The sequence below is a fragment of the Harpia harpyja genome, chromosome 3, assembly GCF_026419915.1.
Source record: "Harpia harpyja isolate bHarHar1 chromosome 3, bHarHar1 primary haplotype, whole genome shotgun sequence".
Classification (NCBI taxonomy): Eukaryota; Metazoa; Chordata; class Aves; order Accipitriformes; family Accipitridae; genus Harpia; species Harpia harpyja.
Window position 1 is genome coordinate 80,079,054 of NC_068942.1, and position 20,162 is coordinate 80,099,215.

General features: G+C 52.7%; 1 protein-coding gene across 14 annotated transcripts in view; it reads left to right on the forward strand.

The window, feature by feature from the left end:
- The window catches only part of TRIM9 (tripartite motif containing 9), a 69,761-nt gene that overhangs the window by 20,042 nt on the left and 29,557 nt on the right, over positions 1 to 20,162 (forward strand). For all 14 annotated transcript variants that reach the window (XR_008234629.1, XM_052783635.1, XM_052783641.1 and 11 more), the window contains exons 2-3: positions 19,236 to 19,331; positions 19,791 to 19,913. Coding sequence is in view for 13 of the 14 variants with exons in the window: in XM_052783635.1 (XP_052639595.1) it covers positions 19,236 to 19,331; positions 19,791 to 19,913 (219 nt within the window). In the remaining variant the exon portion in view is untranslated. The remainder of the gene's footprint in view (positions 1 to 19,235; positions 19,332 to 19,790; positions 19,914 to 20,162) is intronic.

The following is a 20,162-nucleotide window of genomic DNA, read 5'->3' on the forward strand; positions in this document are numbered from 1 at the left end:
CCGAGCAGGCTGGCTGGCGCAGACGGGCTGGGTAAGTCAGATGGACTGTTTGGCTGTGCCCTCTGCACGTCCCCAGGAGAGCTGCCCTGCTGCACAGGGGCTCAGATGTGACAGCGAAACGGCTCCTGAGCAGTCACACCTTGCGGCCGAGTGCGTTAAGGTGATGTCGGCTCTAGCTCACTTCAGTGTACTTAAATGATAGGACACGGCTGTTTCGGGTGGTATTGCCTGCAGTTCAGCCATTGCACGGGGGTTTGTGGCAGAGCCGGAGCTCGCTGCTGTTTCCTAGAGATGTGAGGGAGAGCTCAGGACAGCTGCTGGAAATGCTCAGGTCCCCGAAGCGAGTTTCACTGATGGCTCTGGGCATCCTTGTTACACAGAACATCTCGGGAGGTTTAATGTTTCGCTTTTATGCTCATCAGGCACTCACCGTTAAACATGAGCTTTAAAGCACTAGCCAAGAGCAACATTTAGAAAAAAAAACAGGAACAAAGAACTCACGTTCTCTTAAAAACATGTCAGAGAAGCAGAGAGAGAGGGGTTTGCTGTGTACTCCAGGGTTAGGTAGGTAGTGGTGTGTTTGCCTGAAGAGATGATAATGCCCAGTGATTTATTTGGTCAAGTCCCACACACAGCGCAGTCAACTGAAGACCTCGGAGGAGAGCACAAGAAACACTCCAAAAGGATGCTGTGAGCTATCCTGCATGTAGGGGAAAGTCATGTTGGCACAGCCTCAGCTGGAGGACGGTGACGGTGGGGGGCACCCAGGCATCAAGGCAGTTGCAAGCCGTGGTCATAGCACACAGGGAGAGTGACTGGAGTGACTGCAGGGGAAAGAACGAATGAGCTGGGCATGCGCGGAGGGGTGCAGAGGAGGTTGGAGAGGGGGACTGTGGTGATCTTCAAGCTGATAGCGGGCTGTTGCAGGCTTTGTGTTTCCATGAATGCAGCAAGAAGTTTGGCGCTTAAATCGCAGCAGTGGAAATGTGGTTAAATTTACCCTTCTCCCAGAGCAGGCTTTGTGATTGGGAGTTTTGGCGTATGGGCAATGGCTGGAATAAGTGCTGATGACCCCAGATACCATCTCCTGCAACAGGTATCAGCCAGTATCCCATCAGGGTGTATCAGATTGGAAAAGATGGCCTAAGGCTGAGAGCATTTAGATTTGAGACAATGATGGAAAAGACCAACTGTGGGCTGTAGTCATAGAATCATAGAATGGTTTGGGTTGGAAGGGACCTTTAAAGGTCATCTAATCCAACCCTTTCAGTGCTGATGCTGTTTCACTTCAACACATGCCAGACTGCTTTCTGCAGGGGCAGATGGTTAAGAGCAAATAGGCAGAAGGAACATACACAGAAAAGCAACAGTCTTGTAGTTGTGTAGGACTTTGGATCTGCCCAAGGTAAGATTTGAGTGGGAGAGGAGGTACCTTTTGTTACGCTAATTCAGTTGGGAAAAGCAGACAAGCTTTTGTGTACACCAGTCCATCTTCAGAGGCTGCAGCATCAAGGATTCATTAGGAAATGCCAGCAGATGGGTCGCCTGCAAGGCCATGATTTAGCCCCGCTTTGTGGAGATGCTGGGGGGATATACGTGCTTCCTCCTGTTGAAGGGAAGGCCTGTGTGTGGATAGCCAAAGGGAATGAGATGCCATCTCCCATCTGTGCCTTTGAAAAACCTCCCTTCAGCTAAGTCGACGAGTGCTTGCTGATGTTCTGTAAAATCCCAGTTTTGGGCAGCAGCCAAAGAGGCAAAGGGCTGTGAAATGAGAAGCTGCTGATAAGGCACCGGGCTGGGATCTCTGAAAGCCTCGGTGCGTTGCCAGCGCAGTTCAGATGGCCGGTGAGATACTGCACAGGACTGACAACACGCGGAGCCGCGAGGATGCGAAGGCTGTGTGACCTGTTTGGTGTCAGCCTGCATGCTGTTGCTGTTTGAAAGTTGTGCTTTTCCCTTTGTAGGAAGCACATGAGACCTCCTTAGACCGAGTGCCCACCCACTCAACTGCCCCAGAGCTTTCTGGTGTACACTGGCAGGAGATGGTAGAAGTGGACTTGCCCAGCATCACACTGGTCACCTGTGGTAGAGCAGGGCTTGGACTCCAGGCCTCCTGGATGCCCCAACAGGACCACGTTCAGCAGGAAGACAGTTTCATTGAGCTGCCCTTTGTGGTGGGACTTCGTGGTCATCACTGGTGGTGCTGATGAGTTGCTGTTCTTCTCCTGCCAGTGCCAGTGAGTACCAGTGAGTGCACTGAATGCCATCCGATCGTAGCAGTGGGGTGTATTCCTTTACCTGAGTGCCTCAGTGAGTATGGCTCAGAGCTGAAGAGTGCAATATAATTTGCATTTCTGGGCAATTAAATGTCAAAGCAAAGTCAAGATGTTGGCTAGCTGTCAAGCCTGTTTATGACTGTGCCAGACTACAGCACACAGATGGTTATTAAAGGCTATAGGACAAGAGAAAAGGATGGTCAATACACTCACTGCAGAAAGAGGAATTGCCCCATGGGGCTTTGAACCTGCTTTCTCCTATGTTTGGGCTAGGACCGGTAAAAATCATTGTTTATGCAGTTAATCAGGTTTAAATTTAACTCCAAACAAAGTAATCAGATTTAAAGACTTAATGCAATAATGGGATGGAAGAGCTAAAGTGTGAGTAAGCACGGAGGCAGGCTGAGTGGGAAGGCAGTAATTGGATTGAAGGCAGATGGAACGTAATTTTAAGGCAGAAAGCATAAAATCTGCAGTGTGGACCTTCCTGGATATCGGGCAATGCCAGGACCACATCCGCTGCCTGGATGACTGTGAAGGGGAAGATGCTTGGTGCTCACACACAGCAGTGGCCTGGCATTTGTGTACGTCTGTGCTAACTCTACCCCAAAAAGTGCGTGCACTGATCCCCTGGCAGCTTCGCCTGCAGGCTGGTGGTCTTGGTTTTTGCATGCTTGTGCATCCATAGTACTTTTATTCTGTACAGGACACAGGTCTTGGCCCATGAGATCGTAACCTGAGTCTTTGCTTACACGTTTTTCCATGCACCATGGAGAAAAACGGGGTCTAAGGAGACAGGGTTTGCCTGGTGGGACTTTCCTCACCATTTACAGGAATGTCCCCCAGATTTTTTGAATAAAAAGATGCAGCAGTAGTTTGTGCCATTCCAACCTCGCCAGACCCCAACCTTTCCTATTACTGACCTGATTGGAACTGGTTTAAAGCTCCGTGACCTTTTCTGGCAGTCCTTCCCCTAGTGCTCATTTGTTCTGCATAAGTAAGAGCATTTCATAGCAATCCCTGGGGAGCTCATTTTCTTCTGGATGGACTCAAGCCCTCTGGCACAACTTGAGCCTGAATAAGGGAGGTCAAGTGGACCATTGGCCTGGGGGGTGTTTGCTAGGTAGGTGGCAGCAGGTTGCTGCTGCGTTGCTTTTCCTTTATGGTGAGAGATACCAAACCTCGATCCTGATCACCCTCCCAACAAACCTGAGTCTGACCTGTGGGAAATGGGCTGTTCGATGGGTATTTTCACAATGCATGGGTGGGTTTAAGGAATTCTGCAGGAAAAATAATGAGAGGATCTTGCCAGGAAAATGTAGACCAAAACTTGAGAGGTTTGTCTCAGTGTGGATGCAGCCCTGGTGATCAACCCGTCCTCAGTGCCTTGAGCCTTTTACAGCAACAGCCTGAAGCAGGGAGAAGGTTTTGCTGCTTTATGTATATAATGAATGCTGGCCATAACACCACCACTGTTTCACATCCTACTCTTCATGTCATGGGCACATGGGAGTCCTTGGGAAGAGCTGACAAGCTTGACCATAGCTAGATGTTCCCTGAGCATCATGCAGAGGCCTGCTTTGATGTTTGCCATTGACCAGAGAGGCTGCTTCTCTGTCTTTAAAACTTTGGTGGGAATTCATAGCACCCCACAGCCTCTCTCTTCCCCACAACCAGCACTGCATTTGCCACGTGGCTAGAATGAGCCTGTTCCCTCCTGCACTGTTTGGGAGCTAATGGTCTTAGCACAAGGCTTGCGTGAACAACGAGGTGATGGGCCCTTGCCTGGACATGTGCCTGACATACAATTGCCAGAGGTGGCCAGACATGCCCTGCTCACAGGATGGCAACAGTGGCATCTTGGTCATATGGTGACTATACCTCTAGTCCTATGATGGATGTATGGCCTTCCACCTCTGTAAGAGGCTCTGTTGCCTCTCCTGGGGTCTGCCACTAACTCGTGGGAGGAATGGTGCAAAAGAACCTTCTCTTGGAGGGTGTTATTGGTGCAGTCCTTTACATCCCAAAGTAGTTTTCCCAGACAACAGAGGCTGCTCTTGGTCACAGCAGTGTCGTGGGTCAGAAGGTTGGGTCTTTAGGTTGGATATTAGGAAAAATTTCTTTACTGAGAGGGCTGTCAGACATTGGAATAGGCTGCCCAGGGAAGTGGTTGAGTCACCATCCCTGGAGGTATTCAAAAAGCACATAGATGAGGTACTCCATAACATGGTTTAGTGGGCATGGATGATGGTTGGACTTGATGATCTTGAAGGTCTTTTCCAACCTAAATGATTCTTTGATTCTATGATTCTAAGGTGGCCTGATGTCCAGGCTTTTACCTTGCAGCAACATTTGCTATTGTAAATTCATTTTTAGGCAAGTTAAAGAATGTATCTCAGGTTCTGTCTGTGCTGGACAATGGGGATTTTCTTTGGTGAGACAAACAGCAACAGCCAGAGGATTTGTTCGATCTTAATGGATAAAGTAAGCGATGTTTGGCCCAGTTCTCCTGCAGACATGAGGCCAAGCAAGAGCACTTCTCTTAAGGGTAACGCCTGGGGAGTTGCCGTGACCTGCTCTTCCCTGTGCACAGGGAGCTAGATGGATGCAACACCAGCACACTCCTTTATCGCTCACAAAAATGCTGGTTTTAAGCCCATTTCTCCAGGTTCTCCTACTTTTGCAGCATGCCTGAAAGCTCCTAAAGAGTCCATGCTCTTACCCATGCATTCTCGCTGAGCCATTTGTCTTTTTATCTTGTTCAACCTCCTCCACAGCCCCTTGTTTGATTCCAGACCCCTTGTAGATGCAGCTCCCTCTGATGTGCCCTGGGATGGTCCCTGGAGCTGGCTGCTTGGGCTTTCTTGCGTGTGTCGCTTCAGTAGCCCAGCATTCACCTGAGCCAGAGGTGAACACTGGGCCGTGGGAGGCTGCTGCTGCTGGGAGGATGACCTAGAGACACAACCGCTGCATCTCAGAGGACAGCGCTTGGGGTAACAGACCAGCGTCAAGGGGAGACTACACTTGGAGCTAGCCCAAGAGCTCAGGACACAGTTGAGTGCCTAATACCTGTTCCCTTACATCTTCTATGCCATGGGAAGGGGAATCCGGGGCTCAGAAGCTTATTCAGAGTGAAGGGAAAATACCACGAGAAGGGAGGGATCAACTGCCATAGAGACTGGCTGCTAAGTAGCCTTCTCAGGAAATGCAGTGTCTGGTTCTATTAACTGCCTTTCTCTCTAATTAAGGCTGTACAATGAATTTATTACTTTTTAAAACAATAATAATGCTATTTCAGTGATTGCCTGAGATGTGGAAGATCTTGTTTGATGAGCCAGTTCCTTCTGACCTGCAGATTACTCCTCCAGAAGCTGAACTCTGTGCTTGCCGAGGCTGATTATAACTAGATCAGTTGCCTTGATTATCTTGTACTGCCAGACATTATCACTCTCAATATTTGCTGTGCACTGACTTCCTCAACAGCTCTGCAGCAGACCAGTGGGTAACTCTGTGTCAATAAGCCATCTCTCTGTTTCCCTCCTGGATGCTCATTCAGGGCTGGTTCTACGTTGGTAAGGGTAGCAAAGGAAAGCAGCATTAACAGCAGCTCTGAATAACATGCATCTCACTTTCCAGGGCACCAAGAAGCCAATTGTCTGCAGTCCCCCTTCAGCACAGACTCATTTTTGGGGTATTTTTTCCTAGTAGTCTGTCTGCAATGTGTCCTGCTCTTTGTCATCCCTAGGGGAGGGATATCCGTCGATCAGGCCAGAATGTGCCTGATTTCAGCAGGCAGCCCCACTGACGTTAGGAGGTCGACCGCTATACTCTTTTATACTCTCCCCTGACTGATTTCTGTCCAAGGAAGACCTTTGCCAGCCGGGCTCGACCCCAGTCTGCTCATCTCAAGCAGCAGGCCACAGCGCAGCTCCGTGGTGCCATTTGAGAGCTCCTCCAGACACAGCCCAAGCAGCCCAGAGCTGCACCCAGGCCAATTAGCCCAAGCACCGGGCACGCTAACGGGGCTGTGGTGTGATGCTAAGCCGTGCTGCATGGTGTCGTGCTCAGCTCTTGCCTGCTGATTTCTGACGCCACTGCTTGGCCAAAGGATCCCTAAGCAGGACCAGGCACGCTGTCCTCCTCCTCTGTGATTCTCCTCTCTTGGCACGAGGGCACACGGAGCTCTCAGCAACCTGGACACGTTCCCATCTCCTCTCTCGTTTCCGGATCTCTCTAATTGGATTCAGTTCTGCTCGTTTCATCTCTCTGCCCCTGTGCTAGCAGCAGCTGCGGTCGGTCGGAAGCAGGGGAGCCTGGCAGAAGCCGTGCCCGGTGGGAAAGCCCTTCTGGAGATGAGGAGAGGAGGCACCCCAGGGCAGAGGGTTGTGTGCTGTCCTGCCTGAATCCTCCAGCCATGAGGGAAACGGGCTCCAGTCTCCAGCAGGTGGGAGCCCAGGAGGAGCAGGGCATGGGCCAGGCACTGTCTGCCCGGGGGTCGGAGCCCGTGGAACAGACCTGGTGGCTGCAGTGACAGTGCCTGCAAGGCTGCCTTTCACCACGTAGGGGTTTGCTCCAGTCCTCAGCCCTCTGAGGGCTGGGGAACAGCAAAAGGTGTTTAAGCCTTCTTTTCCCACAAATACAGGAAGAGTGTGTGCAAGATGGTGTGTTCCCAGCTTCTCCAGAGGAGCGTAGGTGTAGTTGTATGCTTATTCTGGCTGTAAATTGCACCTCTAGCAAAGAACTAGGCCATCTGCTCAGGGACGTGGCTGTAAGTGCTGGTTCAGGAGAGCTGTGAGCATTTACACCCGCTCGGGACACCGCATGTTGTTGCTGGACCATGCCTTGCAGGGGAGGGGAGGGAGCCTGGAGAAGTCATTGCTCAGCTGCGAGCTGTCCTCTGCCTCTCGCCAGCCTCATTCATCTCTCGAGACATAACAACACTGACACACAGCAAATGAGCCCTGTGCTTCCAGGGTGGTTTGGAAATGCCACCGGCCGCACGACAGCAGCTATAGATCAGTGTGCTCCCAGCTGGGTCACAAGTGATGGTAATCAGCCATCATTACGATCGCACTCCTCAAGACATGGCTCAGCAGAGTCATTAAAGGGAGCTACGTGCTGCTGTGGCTCTGGATGGACTGGCTTGCACCAGGATCCTCACCTTCCCTTTTCCAGACAAAGCATCTCTTTGCTTCCTCCCATCAGCCTCATTACAACCCACACGGAGCTGCCCGTACTTTTGTTGCTGGCACGAGTCACTTTAGTGTCTGCATCCATCACCTCTGCACATCTCCTCAGCCCAAAGAGCACTCCTTTAGCATACAGCTGTGGGGCTGGAAACAACCCCCGTGTTGCGACCTTGGTACCTGGGAGCTGTATCCAGGCTGTGGGAAGATCTTCGCAGCGCTGGTAGATCGGAGATGTCGGTCACGTCCTTCGCAGAGCTCTCGCTGTTGTGGCAGTCGGAGGCTGTGCAGATGCATGAAGTCAGAGGTGAAGTCAGCCTTACCTCACGGCTTGGGCATCACTAATGCGGGCAGGAGGGTGAACAAAGGCTGCTGTGAGTTGATCCCTTCTTGTTAACTGCTCTACAAATTCACCGCTATCTCACAGCAAAGATGCGTGGCTTTGTCCTCCATGCCTGTCTTGGGCTACTTCAGGCTTGCTGGGCCTGGTGACTGTTAATTGTAGAAGCAGCAAAGCTACCCCAGAGTTGCAGAGGCACGGACGAAGGCGAAACAAGGGCCGGTGTGCAACTTCACTGCCCTTCACCATTGGCAAGACTGGGTGCGCTGATGCCACGAGAGGGACCTTGGATCTACAGCAGACCTGGCTGAGGGAAGGAAAAGGAGGGTTGTGCACGAATGCGTGGTCCAGCCTGTGCTAATTTCCTCGCCCCCCCAAGTCTGCAAGGTTGCCTGTGAGTGCTCCAGAGGAGAAGAGATGTGTCTTGAGGATCCCATTTGGATCTAGGCTAGCTATAGGCTTTAGAGCTGGGAGCTGAGTTTCTTGCTGCCTGCCGTGCCCTGAGCTGCCCCACGAGGGACGATGGGGAGGAATTTATTCTAGTCTCGCTTGCATGAACCAGCCACTAGCAAAGTTCATGGCCTTCTTGCTGGGGTTCAGATCTCAGAAGAAGCCAGACTCAACCAGTATCATCTCGGTTCCAAGACTCCAAGGGAGATTGCCACCCAGACCAGGGTGTGGAAATTGCTCAGCGCAGAAAAACAGCCTGCAGCGAACAGCTGCAGCATGTACCTGCAATACTCTCGACCTGCATTTCCACCCTGATGTCTGTGTGCAGAGCTGCAGCAGGACCTGCACTCCTCTCAAGGACACGACCTGGAAGATGCACTCCAGGAGCACACCTAATGTGGTGCACCTGAAGCAGGACCGGGCAAGGGTGAGTCCAAAGTGTCTCTCCTCCTGAAATATGGAGAGAGTGGACCTCAGCATCAACTCACTCTACAGATCTGTGCCGATCAGTTCACAATATTTGGCCTTTTTTAAATAGTTTCTCACCCTTACCTTGCTTGCCCCTGTGTACCCGTGGGTAGGCAGCAGACCCTTGCTTAGCTTGTGTTTTTCTCAGCATCCCTGTAATAGAGCTGGCAGTTCTGTCTGTGATTTCAAAGGGACGTGTGTTAGGTTTTGCCAATGAAAAGCTAAGATGATTTGTCGTTGGGTGTTAATGAAGCGAAACAGGAATTAATTGGACAATATCAAAGGGGTTTTACCGATATCTTGGTGCTCACATTTCTCCTCCCTAAAAATCAAAGCAAGGACTATATCCTATATCAAAGCAAGGGCAGAGCATCTTAAACACATCCTACAGCAAGGAACTGTCAGCAAGGAACAGCCCAGGACGTTACATACCTCTTGTATTTTTTTTTTTGTCCAAGGACTAGGGACAGCCAAGCAAGTTGCCACGCATGAACTGATCCACACTGAGCGTCCCTGTGTGCAAAGCTGGCCCTTATCAGGCTGCGAGGAATCGTCCTAGATCTACCCTCTTCTGGGGGTGAGTCCCACAGCAGTGCTTGAGACATAGCAGGTCACTGCGGCTCCGGTGGTATCTAATAACTTCATCTGGTCTCCCCACGTTTTTGGAAGCAAGCCACTGGCATGTTATCTCACAGGCCACTTGGCAACCGTATCTTCTGCTGGAGAGTTTTGCATGACTGATTGTTTGCCCCTTGAAGAAGTGGGGTTAAAGCGCAAGGATGCTGGAACTTGGGGGTTCAGGTCCTCCTCCTCGGACAGGCTTCTCCCAAAGCATGCTGAGAAATCATTGCAGGCTGCAGAGCACCAGCCGTCCTGGCCACAGAAGGCCTGTGAACAGGGAAGCAGCAGGTTCAAGTGAGTACAATGATTCACAGCAGGAGCAAAATGCTCTGCTGTTTCAGAGTGGAATAAGCAGTGTGTGACCTGTCCCCCCAGGCACCCTCAGCCTGGTGTCCCAGCTAGGCTGTCATGCATGCTGCTCCTAGCAGGGGGGCTGGATGCCAGAGTTATTCTTCCACAATTTTGGCGTAACAATTACATGCATTAAAGTCCATGCAAAGAGAATAATTGATGTTTTTACCCTAAGTCTCTTGCTTCCAGCGGCGTCCCCAGTGCTGGCTAATGCGCAGTTCCAGGGCTTGGCAACCAAGCCGCAGCAGGTAATTTTCAAAACATTAGAAGTCTCCTTTCAGAGAGGACCCCTGAAGCCTGGGGCTGGTCAGGGCGTAGACCCCCATCCCTTTCTGCCACACGTGCAGGGCGAGGGGCTCTGGGCAGTCAGGCGGCGAGCTGGGCTAGGCAAGTTGCCGTGCTAGTACGGATGGACTGACGGACATTGCCACTGCTACTGCAGGTTACAACTGAGACCAGGCTGAATAAAACGTGCAAGAAACTCAGCATGAATTCATCATTGCCCACAGCAAGGCTGGGAGGACGCAGAGCAGCATGCCTGCCCAGGGCCAGGGAATCCCGTAGCCACATGGGAGGCAATGAAAGGGTTTTAGCGAGGTCACGCTTGAAAAGAATGTATCCTTGTTTTATTTCCAGGGTGGAGCCTTTGAATCAGTTCTGCCTGCTAAGGAAATACACTGGCCTAGTGTCTGCGTGAACAAAGCCAGCGGCCAGGGCCATCTGTGCGCCCAAGTGACAGCACATCGGTCCTGGGGGCTTTGGGTCCTGGCTACTGATTGCAATCATCATCTCACAGGGAGCAGAGGGGAGATGATGTGGTAGGATGGGGATCCCAAGGAAGCAAGCAATCCCACAAACCCAGGGCTTGGACCCAGAAACGGTGCAGACACAGGCTTAGCCAGGTACCGAAGGTTAGGCCAGCGCAGTGCCGCAGCACGCAGGCGTCCTGGTGACATCCAGGCTCGTGTGGGGCAGGCAGCTGCCCTCAGTGCCTGTCCTGAGCTCTCAGGGCTTGCCCTTCATGGGGACATCCCAAGCGCTCCTCCTGGGGACCCTGCCTTGCCCTGCCCTCCCCAGACCCAAGAAACACCCATAACCCTGCGGCAGCTCCTTATTGCAGGGGAGAACAGATGTGCGTCCACGTGCAAGATTTCGCCTTGATAAGCATTGACTTGGGGTGGATGGGAATAAATAAGAACAACCTGGGCCGAGCTGATAAGGCCTCCAACTCCGACACTGCCGGGATTGGCAGTGATTTATGCTCTCCGCTGCAGCACCCAGAACAGCTTTGCTGTTCTGTTATCAATGCTATCGAAAAAGAAGTGGCTTTAAAAAAATCTTACCAGCTGGCAGGCAGCAGCCCGGCTTTGGGGCTTGGCGTGGGGCAAAACCACTGCATCGCCTCCCACGGCTCATGGGAGGGCTGCAGGCAGCCTTTCTGCCTGGCAGAGGGGATGTGAGGTTTTTTTCCCAGCTGAATTGTCCACTGCCTCCATCCTGGCCTGGTCCACAGTCCCTTCTGGAGTGAGGATTCCTCCCGCCAGCTTTGGGTTGCACATGTGAGTCTGATGTGTTGCTGCAGGGGGAAAGGGTGGGAGACGAGAGAAAGGAGGAGGCTGCAGGAGGAAAATTCCCTGTACACAAAACACAGTCTGTGTCCCCAAGGGTGCTGAGCACCCTCAGCACCTGCCGGTTGCTGTCTGTGGACACTGGGTGCCCTCAGCACTGCAGAGGAGTCGAGAGCTGGGTGCTCTGCTGCTCCACGCAGATCGATACAGCCATGCCAGGCTGGACCCTTGGGCATCCCAAACCCACCGCATCCCTCCGTTTGCACTGAAAAGGCTGTACCTCACCCGTGCTCCAGCCAGGGTTGGGGATCCTTGCGGAGCTGCACGTGGGTGTTACCACCGCGGAGGCAAGACACCCCAAAGCGTCCCCATCTCAGGTGTCCTCCCTTCTCAGGTTCTGCCTGGGCTTTTCCAAGCATTGAAGTGGCAAAGGGCTGCGTGCTTCCCCCAGGAGGATCCACCAGGGTCTAGGATTAATAGTCATGGGTGTAGTGGCATCTCTGCCTCTTCCAGAGACGCAGGGGCCCCTCTGCAGGCCCTGGAATTAACTCCAACGTCAATACAAATTGCCCCAGAGATAATCAGTTCTGCTGATGCCTGCCCGCTCCAGAGAGCCAGCCCGCCTTGCATGTACGGAGGATCGTCTGCTTTGCAGACCCCAGCTGCCCCCCGGGCTGCTGCAGAGGCAGCAGAAGCAGCCCGCCCTGGAGACTCCCTCTCCTTGTGGAGCCCCTCTCCCAGGGGCTGCTGGATCTTAATAGTTTACATTTCATCTTCCTCCTTCAGTTTCTCCAGCATAACTGCAACGAAGGAGGAGAACCAAGACCCCCGGTACGCAGCGGTAGCGATTGCTGCCTTCCCATCCCTTGCTTCCCCCGTTGTCTGCAGTGGGGCAGCAGGAGCCGTTCCTAAGGGTTGATTTCTAGCCTGCAGTTTGCACCCAGGAGCTTTGCTCACAAACCTGGCTCTGTGCGTGTGTGCGTGCGTCCTACTGACAAGCGTAGGCTTTTCCGTCTGTTACTTTATTTGCAGCTTTATGTCAGGCTGAGAGCTCATCCTTCTCGTGGGAAGCCAGGAAAACCTGAGCTGGACCAATGTCAAATACGCGGCAGCAGAATGGTGTGGTGTTTGGAGAGGGGTAATTCAGACCCGTGCTCTGTTCCTGTTGCTAGCCTTGGCTCAAAGTTAATTATTAGCAACTAAGATGATCCGGCTTTGCTCACCCTGCAGACACAGAGCATCAGTTGCCTACATCTACTCTGCATCCCTGCCGGAGGCGTGCCAGGATGGGCCTGGGAGCGAGCACTGGTCTCCAGCTTTCGAGGCTGTTTGCTGCCTGATTGCTCTCTGGAGGCACCGAGGAGTTCAGCAGGCAGAGAGCGAGTGGGCTGCAACGAAAGCGCTGCTGTCCACCGACCTTTTGGGCACACAGGCTCAGGGTGAGGTTGCCGTGGGATGAGGTTGTCTCGGGGTGTAACCCGCTGTCTGCCGCACATCTGCGTTTCCAGTGCGATTTCAGGGGACTGGGCTTGGCAGAGCAGAAGGGAAAGGAAGAGAGGAGGACCTCTGGGGATGTTCAGGTTTGACAGCAGTAGCTGCAGAGGTGCAAGGCATTTTTGGTAAGAGGTCTCCTTACACGTGCACAGGTAGTAAGTGCCTAGCCCTGTGTGGTGTCACGCCACATCATGCGCGTTAGGAGCCGGCGGGCAGAGCTCTAGAAGCTGCTGTCTGTGAGCAGTGATCAGAGCTGTTTCTGAGCAGGTTTCAGGCTTGTTTACTTGTCTTCATCAGAGTAAGTACACAGGGATCACTGATACAGTCTGGGGATGTGTGCAAGGGAAACGGGGAAGGGGTCTGGACTGTTCAGTGGGAGCGGAGGCAGCGTGGCCGGCGGGCACGGGGGTGTTGCTGGAGAGCAGCTGGGGATTTTAGCAGTCGGCGTGTAGCAGCGATGCTAAGTCAGCCGCAGAGCAGTCCCAGCAGGAGCGACTGAGCGATTGTCAGGTGAGCAAAGGAGGAACGAGGAGGTGGGTGAGGGCATGGTTTCCTTCTGGCATTTATCCTTGCTGGGAGCAGGCTCAGGAAGGAGTCTCCCCTGGGGCTCCTTCGCAGCACAGGGCACAGCCAGCTCCCCACGGTCGCCTGTGTCCCATGAGGATCAGCCCCTGCAGGACCCCAGGACATGGCACTGTCCGGTCTGGTCTTCCCTTGCCCTGTGGTGCAGGCTCGAGTCTCAAGAGGCAGGTTCAGCCCAGGCTGCAGCTCCAGGCAGAGCTCCTGGTTTCTCTTTTTAGGCAGTGTGGAATCCAAAAGTCAGGCTCTTGTGACTGGAGCCGAAAGCCAATTAGCAGCAGTTTAGCTTCATCAACTTCCTGACTGAATGCAAGTTTTAATTAAACATCCCATTTTAATTAGTCAGGCGTCACATACAGTAAGCTTGCCTCAAGATTCAAAGGCTGTAGGTCCTATGCTTTAATTAAAAGAAAGAAGCACATGACTTCGACTCCAGCATCTGTGAACAGCTCCTCATCCTTTCGAGGGTACAAGCAGAACAGCTGGGAACAGCATCTTTTCTTGCCGTGGCTTATTCCTCTTCTCTTTTACCTCCGTATGGATGCTCCAACAAGAGGAACTGGCCACGAGATGACTTGGTTGGAAGGAGAGAAGAAACAGGGGCTGGTTGCAACACTTGGGGTGTCAGAACAGGTACTGGGCTGTCAGTGTAATGCCGAGAGCTCTTTTGGGGTGAGTTTTCTGTCCTGGGGTGACAGGAAGCACCTAGCCCATCTGTGGCTGGTAGGGAGGTGCAGTCACCTGAAATCTTAGGTGCAAATGGCCTTTGAAGCAGGCATAGTCTGCAGCAGCCCAGAGGAGGTGGCTTTCACAAGGCACACACTTAAGCTGTGAACTTGCTACAGGACCTCATGGGTGATAAAAGCCTGTGTTAGTCCATGAGGAGACAGGACAGTTCTGTGGAAGAGAAATCCGAGGGGGGGTTACACAGGCTACCTGAAAGCCATGCCAGCCTCATGACCTTCCCGAGCTGTGAACTGTTGGAGGCTGGAAGAATACCATTGTACAGAAGATGCTGCACTGGGGCGTACATTCGGCCTGGCCTCGAACAGAAATGTCCTTTCTTGACCTCGTTTGAATTCGTGACCTTTTCTCCATCACACACGAACTTGCTTTCCTGCGTGTGGGTGCAGCCCTTGCGGGTCAGGGGCAGGCAGCGCAGAGCTGCACAGCTCCTGGGTGTGCAGGGGCACGGGGAGCGGGGCTTCCAGCTAGCTGGCTTGGGGACCTGGGCTAGCAATTGGTTTTTGGCTTGCAGACGAGTCCTCCTCTCCATTGAGCAAAGGAGGAGACCGCTGTCTCTGCTGAATACTCCAGGCATCTTGTCTAGTGTCAGAGCCTGCGAGCGAGTTTGGGTTTGAAACGAGAGCAACTGTTCCTCACTCTTGTTGGTGGCCAACGCTAGCTAACTTCAGGCTTTTCTCGGGATGCCAGATGGAGCTGTCACACAGAGCCGGCTCCGCAAATCCCGCATCCAATGCCGAGCGGGACCCGGCACCTTCTAAAATAACAGGCCCGGCTCCCTCCTTGCCTCAAGGTAAACCTGGAGAAGCTCCATTGCTGGCAGCTGGGTTATACAGGAGGAGAACCAGACCAGCTCCATCTCAGAGATGATGCGGAGTTTAAAATGTTGCTTTTCTCCGTTTCTTGGAGCCTGCTCAGCCGTACTGAGCCACCAGCCTTCTGCACCAACTGCGCTCATCCGTGCTCTGGGACAAGGGAGAATCAAAGGGTGACAGAAATCCCTTTGTCAGCTGTGCCTGGGAAGGAGGGTTACAGAGCTATTAGCGAGCACAAAGAGGGAACAGATTCTCTCCTAAGTGCTCTGGGGACAGAGATTTAAATGCTTAGCTCCCATTAATGTTAGTGTGAATTACAGAGGTCTCTTCTTACTGCCTTGAAACAAGAGCATTGAAAAATAGGCCAGCTTTCTGCAAAGAGCAAATTCACTTGATTTTAAGATGCCGCTAAATGGAATTTTTCTTCATTTCACACTCATTAATTCCCCTGCCTGTGCTAGCTCAGGGTGGGACTCTGCTCCGGTCCAGTGCATATGAGCTGGCTGGCCCACTGCACGCTGGAGGATGCTGGGTCTCCATCCACTGTCCTGTGCTGTGTGGGGGGATAGTGGTTCCCAGAGCGGGGTTCCCAGCCCTGAGAAGCTCCAAAGATTTTGTTTCCACATGGAGATGCAAAGTGCGACGTTCCAGCTTTTCGCAGCAAGGGGAAATCCCTCCAGCATGTGTCAGAAATACTAACAGTATCGTTTCCCGCGATCTGGTACAGCACCTGCAGGAGACAAGGCTTGAGGTCCTTCCAACCTCCTGCTCCTGCGCGGAAGACTCCTGGGCCTCCATCTCCTGCTCCCTCCATGTAGATCATACGCTTGTGGGAAACCTGTGACTCTGCCTTCTGTGTCTGGTGATTAAATTCTTCTCCGAAGCGACAGACTGCATTAAAGCTTGGGTTTGCTCCAAGGGTCATGGAAGGTACCTGTAGAATTTACGGACCCAATCAGTCCTTTAATTTCTCTCCGCAGCCTCTGACTTATTAACATAATAACAGAAACCAGAAGGACTTTGTTTTTCTGTGGCATACGGTTATGAATCACGTTGTCACTGTGCCTGCAGCATTGCCCTTAATGAGTACATTCAGGCATGCCCGCGAGTCCCCGCGCACATTCCCATACGCGCTCCGTTGTCGTATAGCATTAATTAACCTTGTTTAATGGGCTAACAGTGATGGCTTGCAGCTCTGAGTCCCCAGCGGGGTGACTCTTGCCATAAGCAACAGGGATGCAGCGGGAGAGCTGGGCAGATGTTTGTTTCAAAGTGGATGTGTCCAGGAACAGGTCTCCGCTCCGGGAGAGCCTCGGTGTGATGGGGACCCTTCCTGGAGATCGACACAAAGCTCATGCTGATGAAAAACCAAACCTTAGAGCTCCTGTGTCCCGTGGGGAACCTGTGGCCACCGATACATAGGAACTGGCATCACCAGCTTTGCACAGGCGATGCTAGCTCTTACTGCACATCGCTGTGAGCTAGGCACGCTGGTGTTGGCACCCTATTCTCCATGCCGGGGACGAGGCATGGGGCAGGGTGTCCACTGTGCACCTCACCAACCTTACAATTGTGGAAAAAATACAGTTTCCTGGCTAGTTCATGCCCCTCACCTGCAGGCACTGGTGGCATCAAGAACATCTCAAGCAGAGGGAGAAGCTGAGCTGAGAAGGGGGATGCAGTGTAAGACTGCAGGGAGGGATGCTCTGAAGGCAATGGACCATCTTTTTCTTTTTGTGGACAGGCTCAAAGCTTGCTGTGCCGTGAAAGCCGTTGTGGTGTGAGTCGGGGGGTGTCCGGGGTGAAGGAGCTGCACATGGACAGTGCACACAGGCGTCTGTTTTAGGGTGGTTTTGAGGATTCCCAAGAAGGCGAACACACACATACTGACTATAAGGGGAAAAAGCAAGCATTTATTAACTACAGCTGTGCATTATGCTAAGGGTATCTTGTAAAGCAAATTAACATACCAACCCGAGGACCGTGAGGAAGATGGACCATCCATACTTTCTTGTGCCGTCTTGCGCCGCGAGCTCAGCCCAGCAATCGGTAGGTGCCAGCTTTATGTGGGCGTCCCCACGGAGGCAACAATGGCCTCGCCGTACACCAGCCCGATGCTCTTCGGAAAAATCCCGGTATTTATACATTTGCAGAGGAACGGGTTTTGGCACACGTGGCCAGCGGGTGCCAAAACACGCCCCGGTTGTAACATAGGGAGGCTATGACACACGCGCTCGCTGGCCAGGCGCGCTGCACGAGCCATCGCCACCCTGTCTGTTGGTTCATGGGCTTTGTACATGCGGCATCTTGTCATCGTCCAGCAGTCACGCACCAATCATGCACACAGCTGTGCTGTGCAACAGCCTGCTGCCCGTCCTCCCCCAGTACTGCTCAGCTCTCTTATCTCCGTGGTCAGCATTCCAAGCAACGGGCAACAAACCATCCATTTTCTGTGCTGACCGCGTTTTCCTCGGCTATCTACCTCTCCCCCAGCGTTCATCCGCAGACCAAAATCCCATCTTTTAACCCATCCGTATACAGCGTCACAGAGCTCTTATGAAATTTTAAGAGCACATTTAAAATGCTTTCCCATTAGGAAAGCCTCAAAGAGTTATGTTGATATAAAGATCCCCTTTCTGAAATATAAGTCAATAGAAAAAAAAGCCTTCCAAAGACTTTATTAAAGGAAAAAAAACCACCATGCTGCAATTTTAATGAGGAGCTTGTAAACACAACAAAATCCTACTCATTTTCTCTATTAATTGCCTGCGTTATCAAAGACCAGGGCCCTGCAGCGCTCGGTGCTCAGCAAACCACCTTGCGGGGCTTAAGACATCTTCCTAAATCTGGGAGGGCTGGAGCCGTGCGTGGGCTGCGGAGGGCGAGCATGGAGCAGGGCGATGGAGGCTTTTGCAGGGTCACAGCGGAGAGGATGAGGCAGGGCTGGGTTGTCCCTGCGGTGCGTGAGGCTGCCAGTGCGTGGGGAGCAGCTCGGGCTTCAGCCTCGGCTCTCCTCCAGCCTTTGCTCAGGGAAGGGAGGGAGGAGAGAGATGGGGAGACCTGCTGAGCTGACTTAGCAATCCCATTTTTATTAGAGATGCATTCGCTGATTAGCTCCACATCCTAATGACTCGGGCACGATAAATTACAAAGGAAATGCAGAAATCACTAGGGTTATATTAACATCTCCTGGGGAAGCAGCAGTAAGGTCATTTTCTGGGCCATTAAATGGTCACCATTTGTTTGCTACCTTGTCTCTTTGATAGCAATTTTTTTTTTTCCTTGATTTCAGCCAAGCACCATCTCAGCAGGCGCTGCGCTCCAGTGACCTTGCATCCCTTCTGCACCGTCACTCCCCCTGCTCCCCTCTCCCATCTCACCTCCTCCCTCTTCCCACACCGGAGTCTGGGGGAGCAGGGCACAACGGGGCAGGTGCCAGCGTCCTGATCACAGGAGGAATGGTCGCATTAGGTTTTTAGAGATCTGGGGACATCAGCCATCTTCTGGGCTCCCTTCTGCGTCTGCCGCAAAGAAGGATCACACCTCAAAACCTGCGTGGTGTTTGCAGGCAATTTGCAGCCCACAAAAGAGGCAAAATCTCTCTGAGAGGTAAATTGTTGTGGGTGATTTGCCCAGCTCTTGAGATAATAACCCTTACTGAAATCATTGCAAAAGGGGAAGATTCTTGAGTTAGTGTTTGGAAAGTGCCACAAAAATGAAAAAGCACAAGACATAATCATTATTATTAGCATGTTATGCCGCTCAGCTCAGTGCGGGCCGGAGCAGGCTGTGGGTGTGCGCTCCCACCCCTAGCACCGGAGGAGGAAGGAGCAGTCAGTATTTTGCGTGGCAGTGGAAGATCCTGCTTTACCTTAGCTTTCAGGAGGGACTGGGAGATTTTCAGTCTGATTCAGGTGGCCTGACCTGTGCCCTTTTGCTGATCATCCTCAGCAGACGTGGGTCAGATCCTACAGGATTTTTGGCGTCTGGCTCCCTGGAGAGCACAGATTCAGGGGAGGTAGCGACTGGCTCACTTTGCGACCCAGGATGGATGTGGCTTGTCCCTGATCACCCAGGGGAGCCTGTGGAAGAGGTGGACACTGAATATCTGCTTCCCAAACCTGGGGCATCTGTGATGATGGCTAACACTCCTTTCCTTCTCCTTACACTCAGGGCAGCAGGGGCAGAAGGACACCTCGATGCGTTGCTGAAGGCTGCACACCCCGGGAAGGCAGTGCTGGGCTGCAGTCCGTCCCCAGCCCTAATCGCACGCGCATCAGCTCCTCTAGCACAAGGATGAGTCCAGGACATGGAAGTGACCTCGCTCTTTCTTCCCCTTGCAGAGCCAGCTTTCCCAGGCCCTGAACGGGTTGTCAGACAGAGCCAAGGAAGCAAAAGAGTTCCTGGTCCAACTCCGCAACATGGTTCAGCAAATCCAGGTACTGTGTCTCCTGGCCGAGGAACAGGCCCTTCCCACCGGGATGAGCTGCTCTCTGCGATCCTCTGTCCCATCTCCCCAGCTTGGTTTGGTGGGTGCTGTCCCAAAGGGGCCCACACCTGACTTTTCATATTACCCCCCTGCAGCCTTCCCAAAGACTGCTCCTCCCAAAGCTGCCTGTGTCACGGAGGGAGCAGCAGAGACCCCAGCCCTTCCCATCTCTGCCATAAGTAGCTTCAAGGATGTGGCAGGATGGACCAAACCTGTTTCTCACCTGCCACCACCGCATTTGCCATGAGCCAAGGGCGTAAGCATCCCATGTGCTAATGCTATGTGAATCGCAGTGGTCCAGCTACACATATAAAAATGGCCTATGTGGTACTATAAAAAAAAAAAATCCAGGTTTCCTGACTGAAATGGAGACATGCCCCAGGCTGTGATACTCTGCTCTGACCCACAGGAGAACAGCGTGGAGTTCGAGGCCTGCCTGGTGGCCCAGTGTGACGCTCTCATCGACGCCCTCAACAGAAGGAAAGCCCAGTTGCTGTCCCGGGTCAACAAGGAGCACGAGCACAAGCTAAAGGTGAGCCCCTACCCACCAGCTCGGGTGGTCGGAGAGCTTTCTGCAGGGTGCCACCGGACGGGGATGAGGATCGTGATGCTGTTTGTTGGGGTGAAGCGCCGCAGGAGGAGTGGGGAGGGCACTGGAAAGCCGCTCGTCTTGCTTTTCACATTAGCTAAATTCCGTTTTGCTGCAGATGACCAGCCCGCTCCCAGCGTGACAGGCCCTGAGCAAAGCGCTGCTTCTTCCAGGTGGTGGTTCCCACTGAAT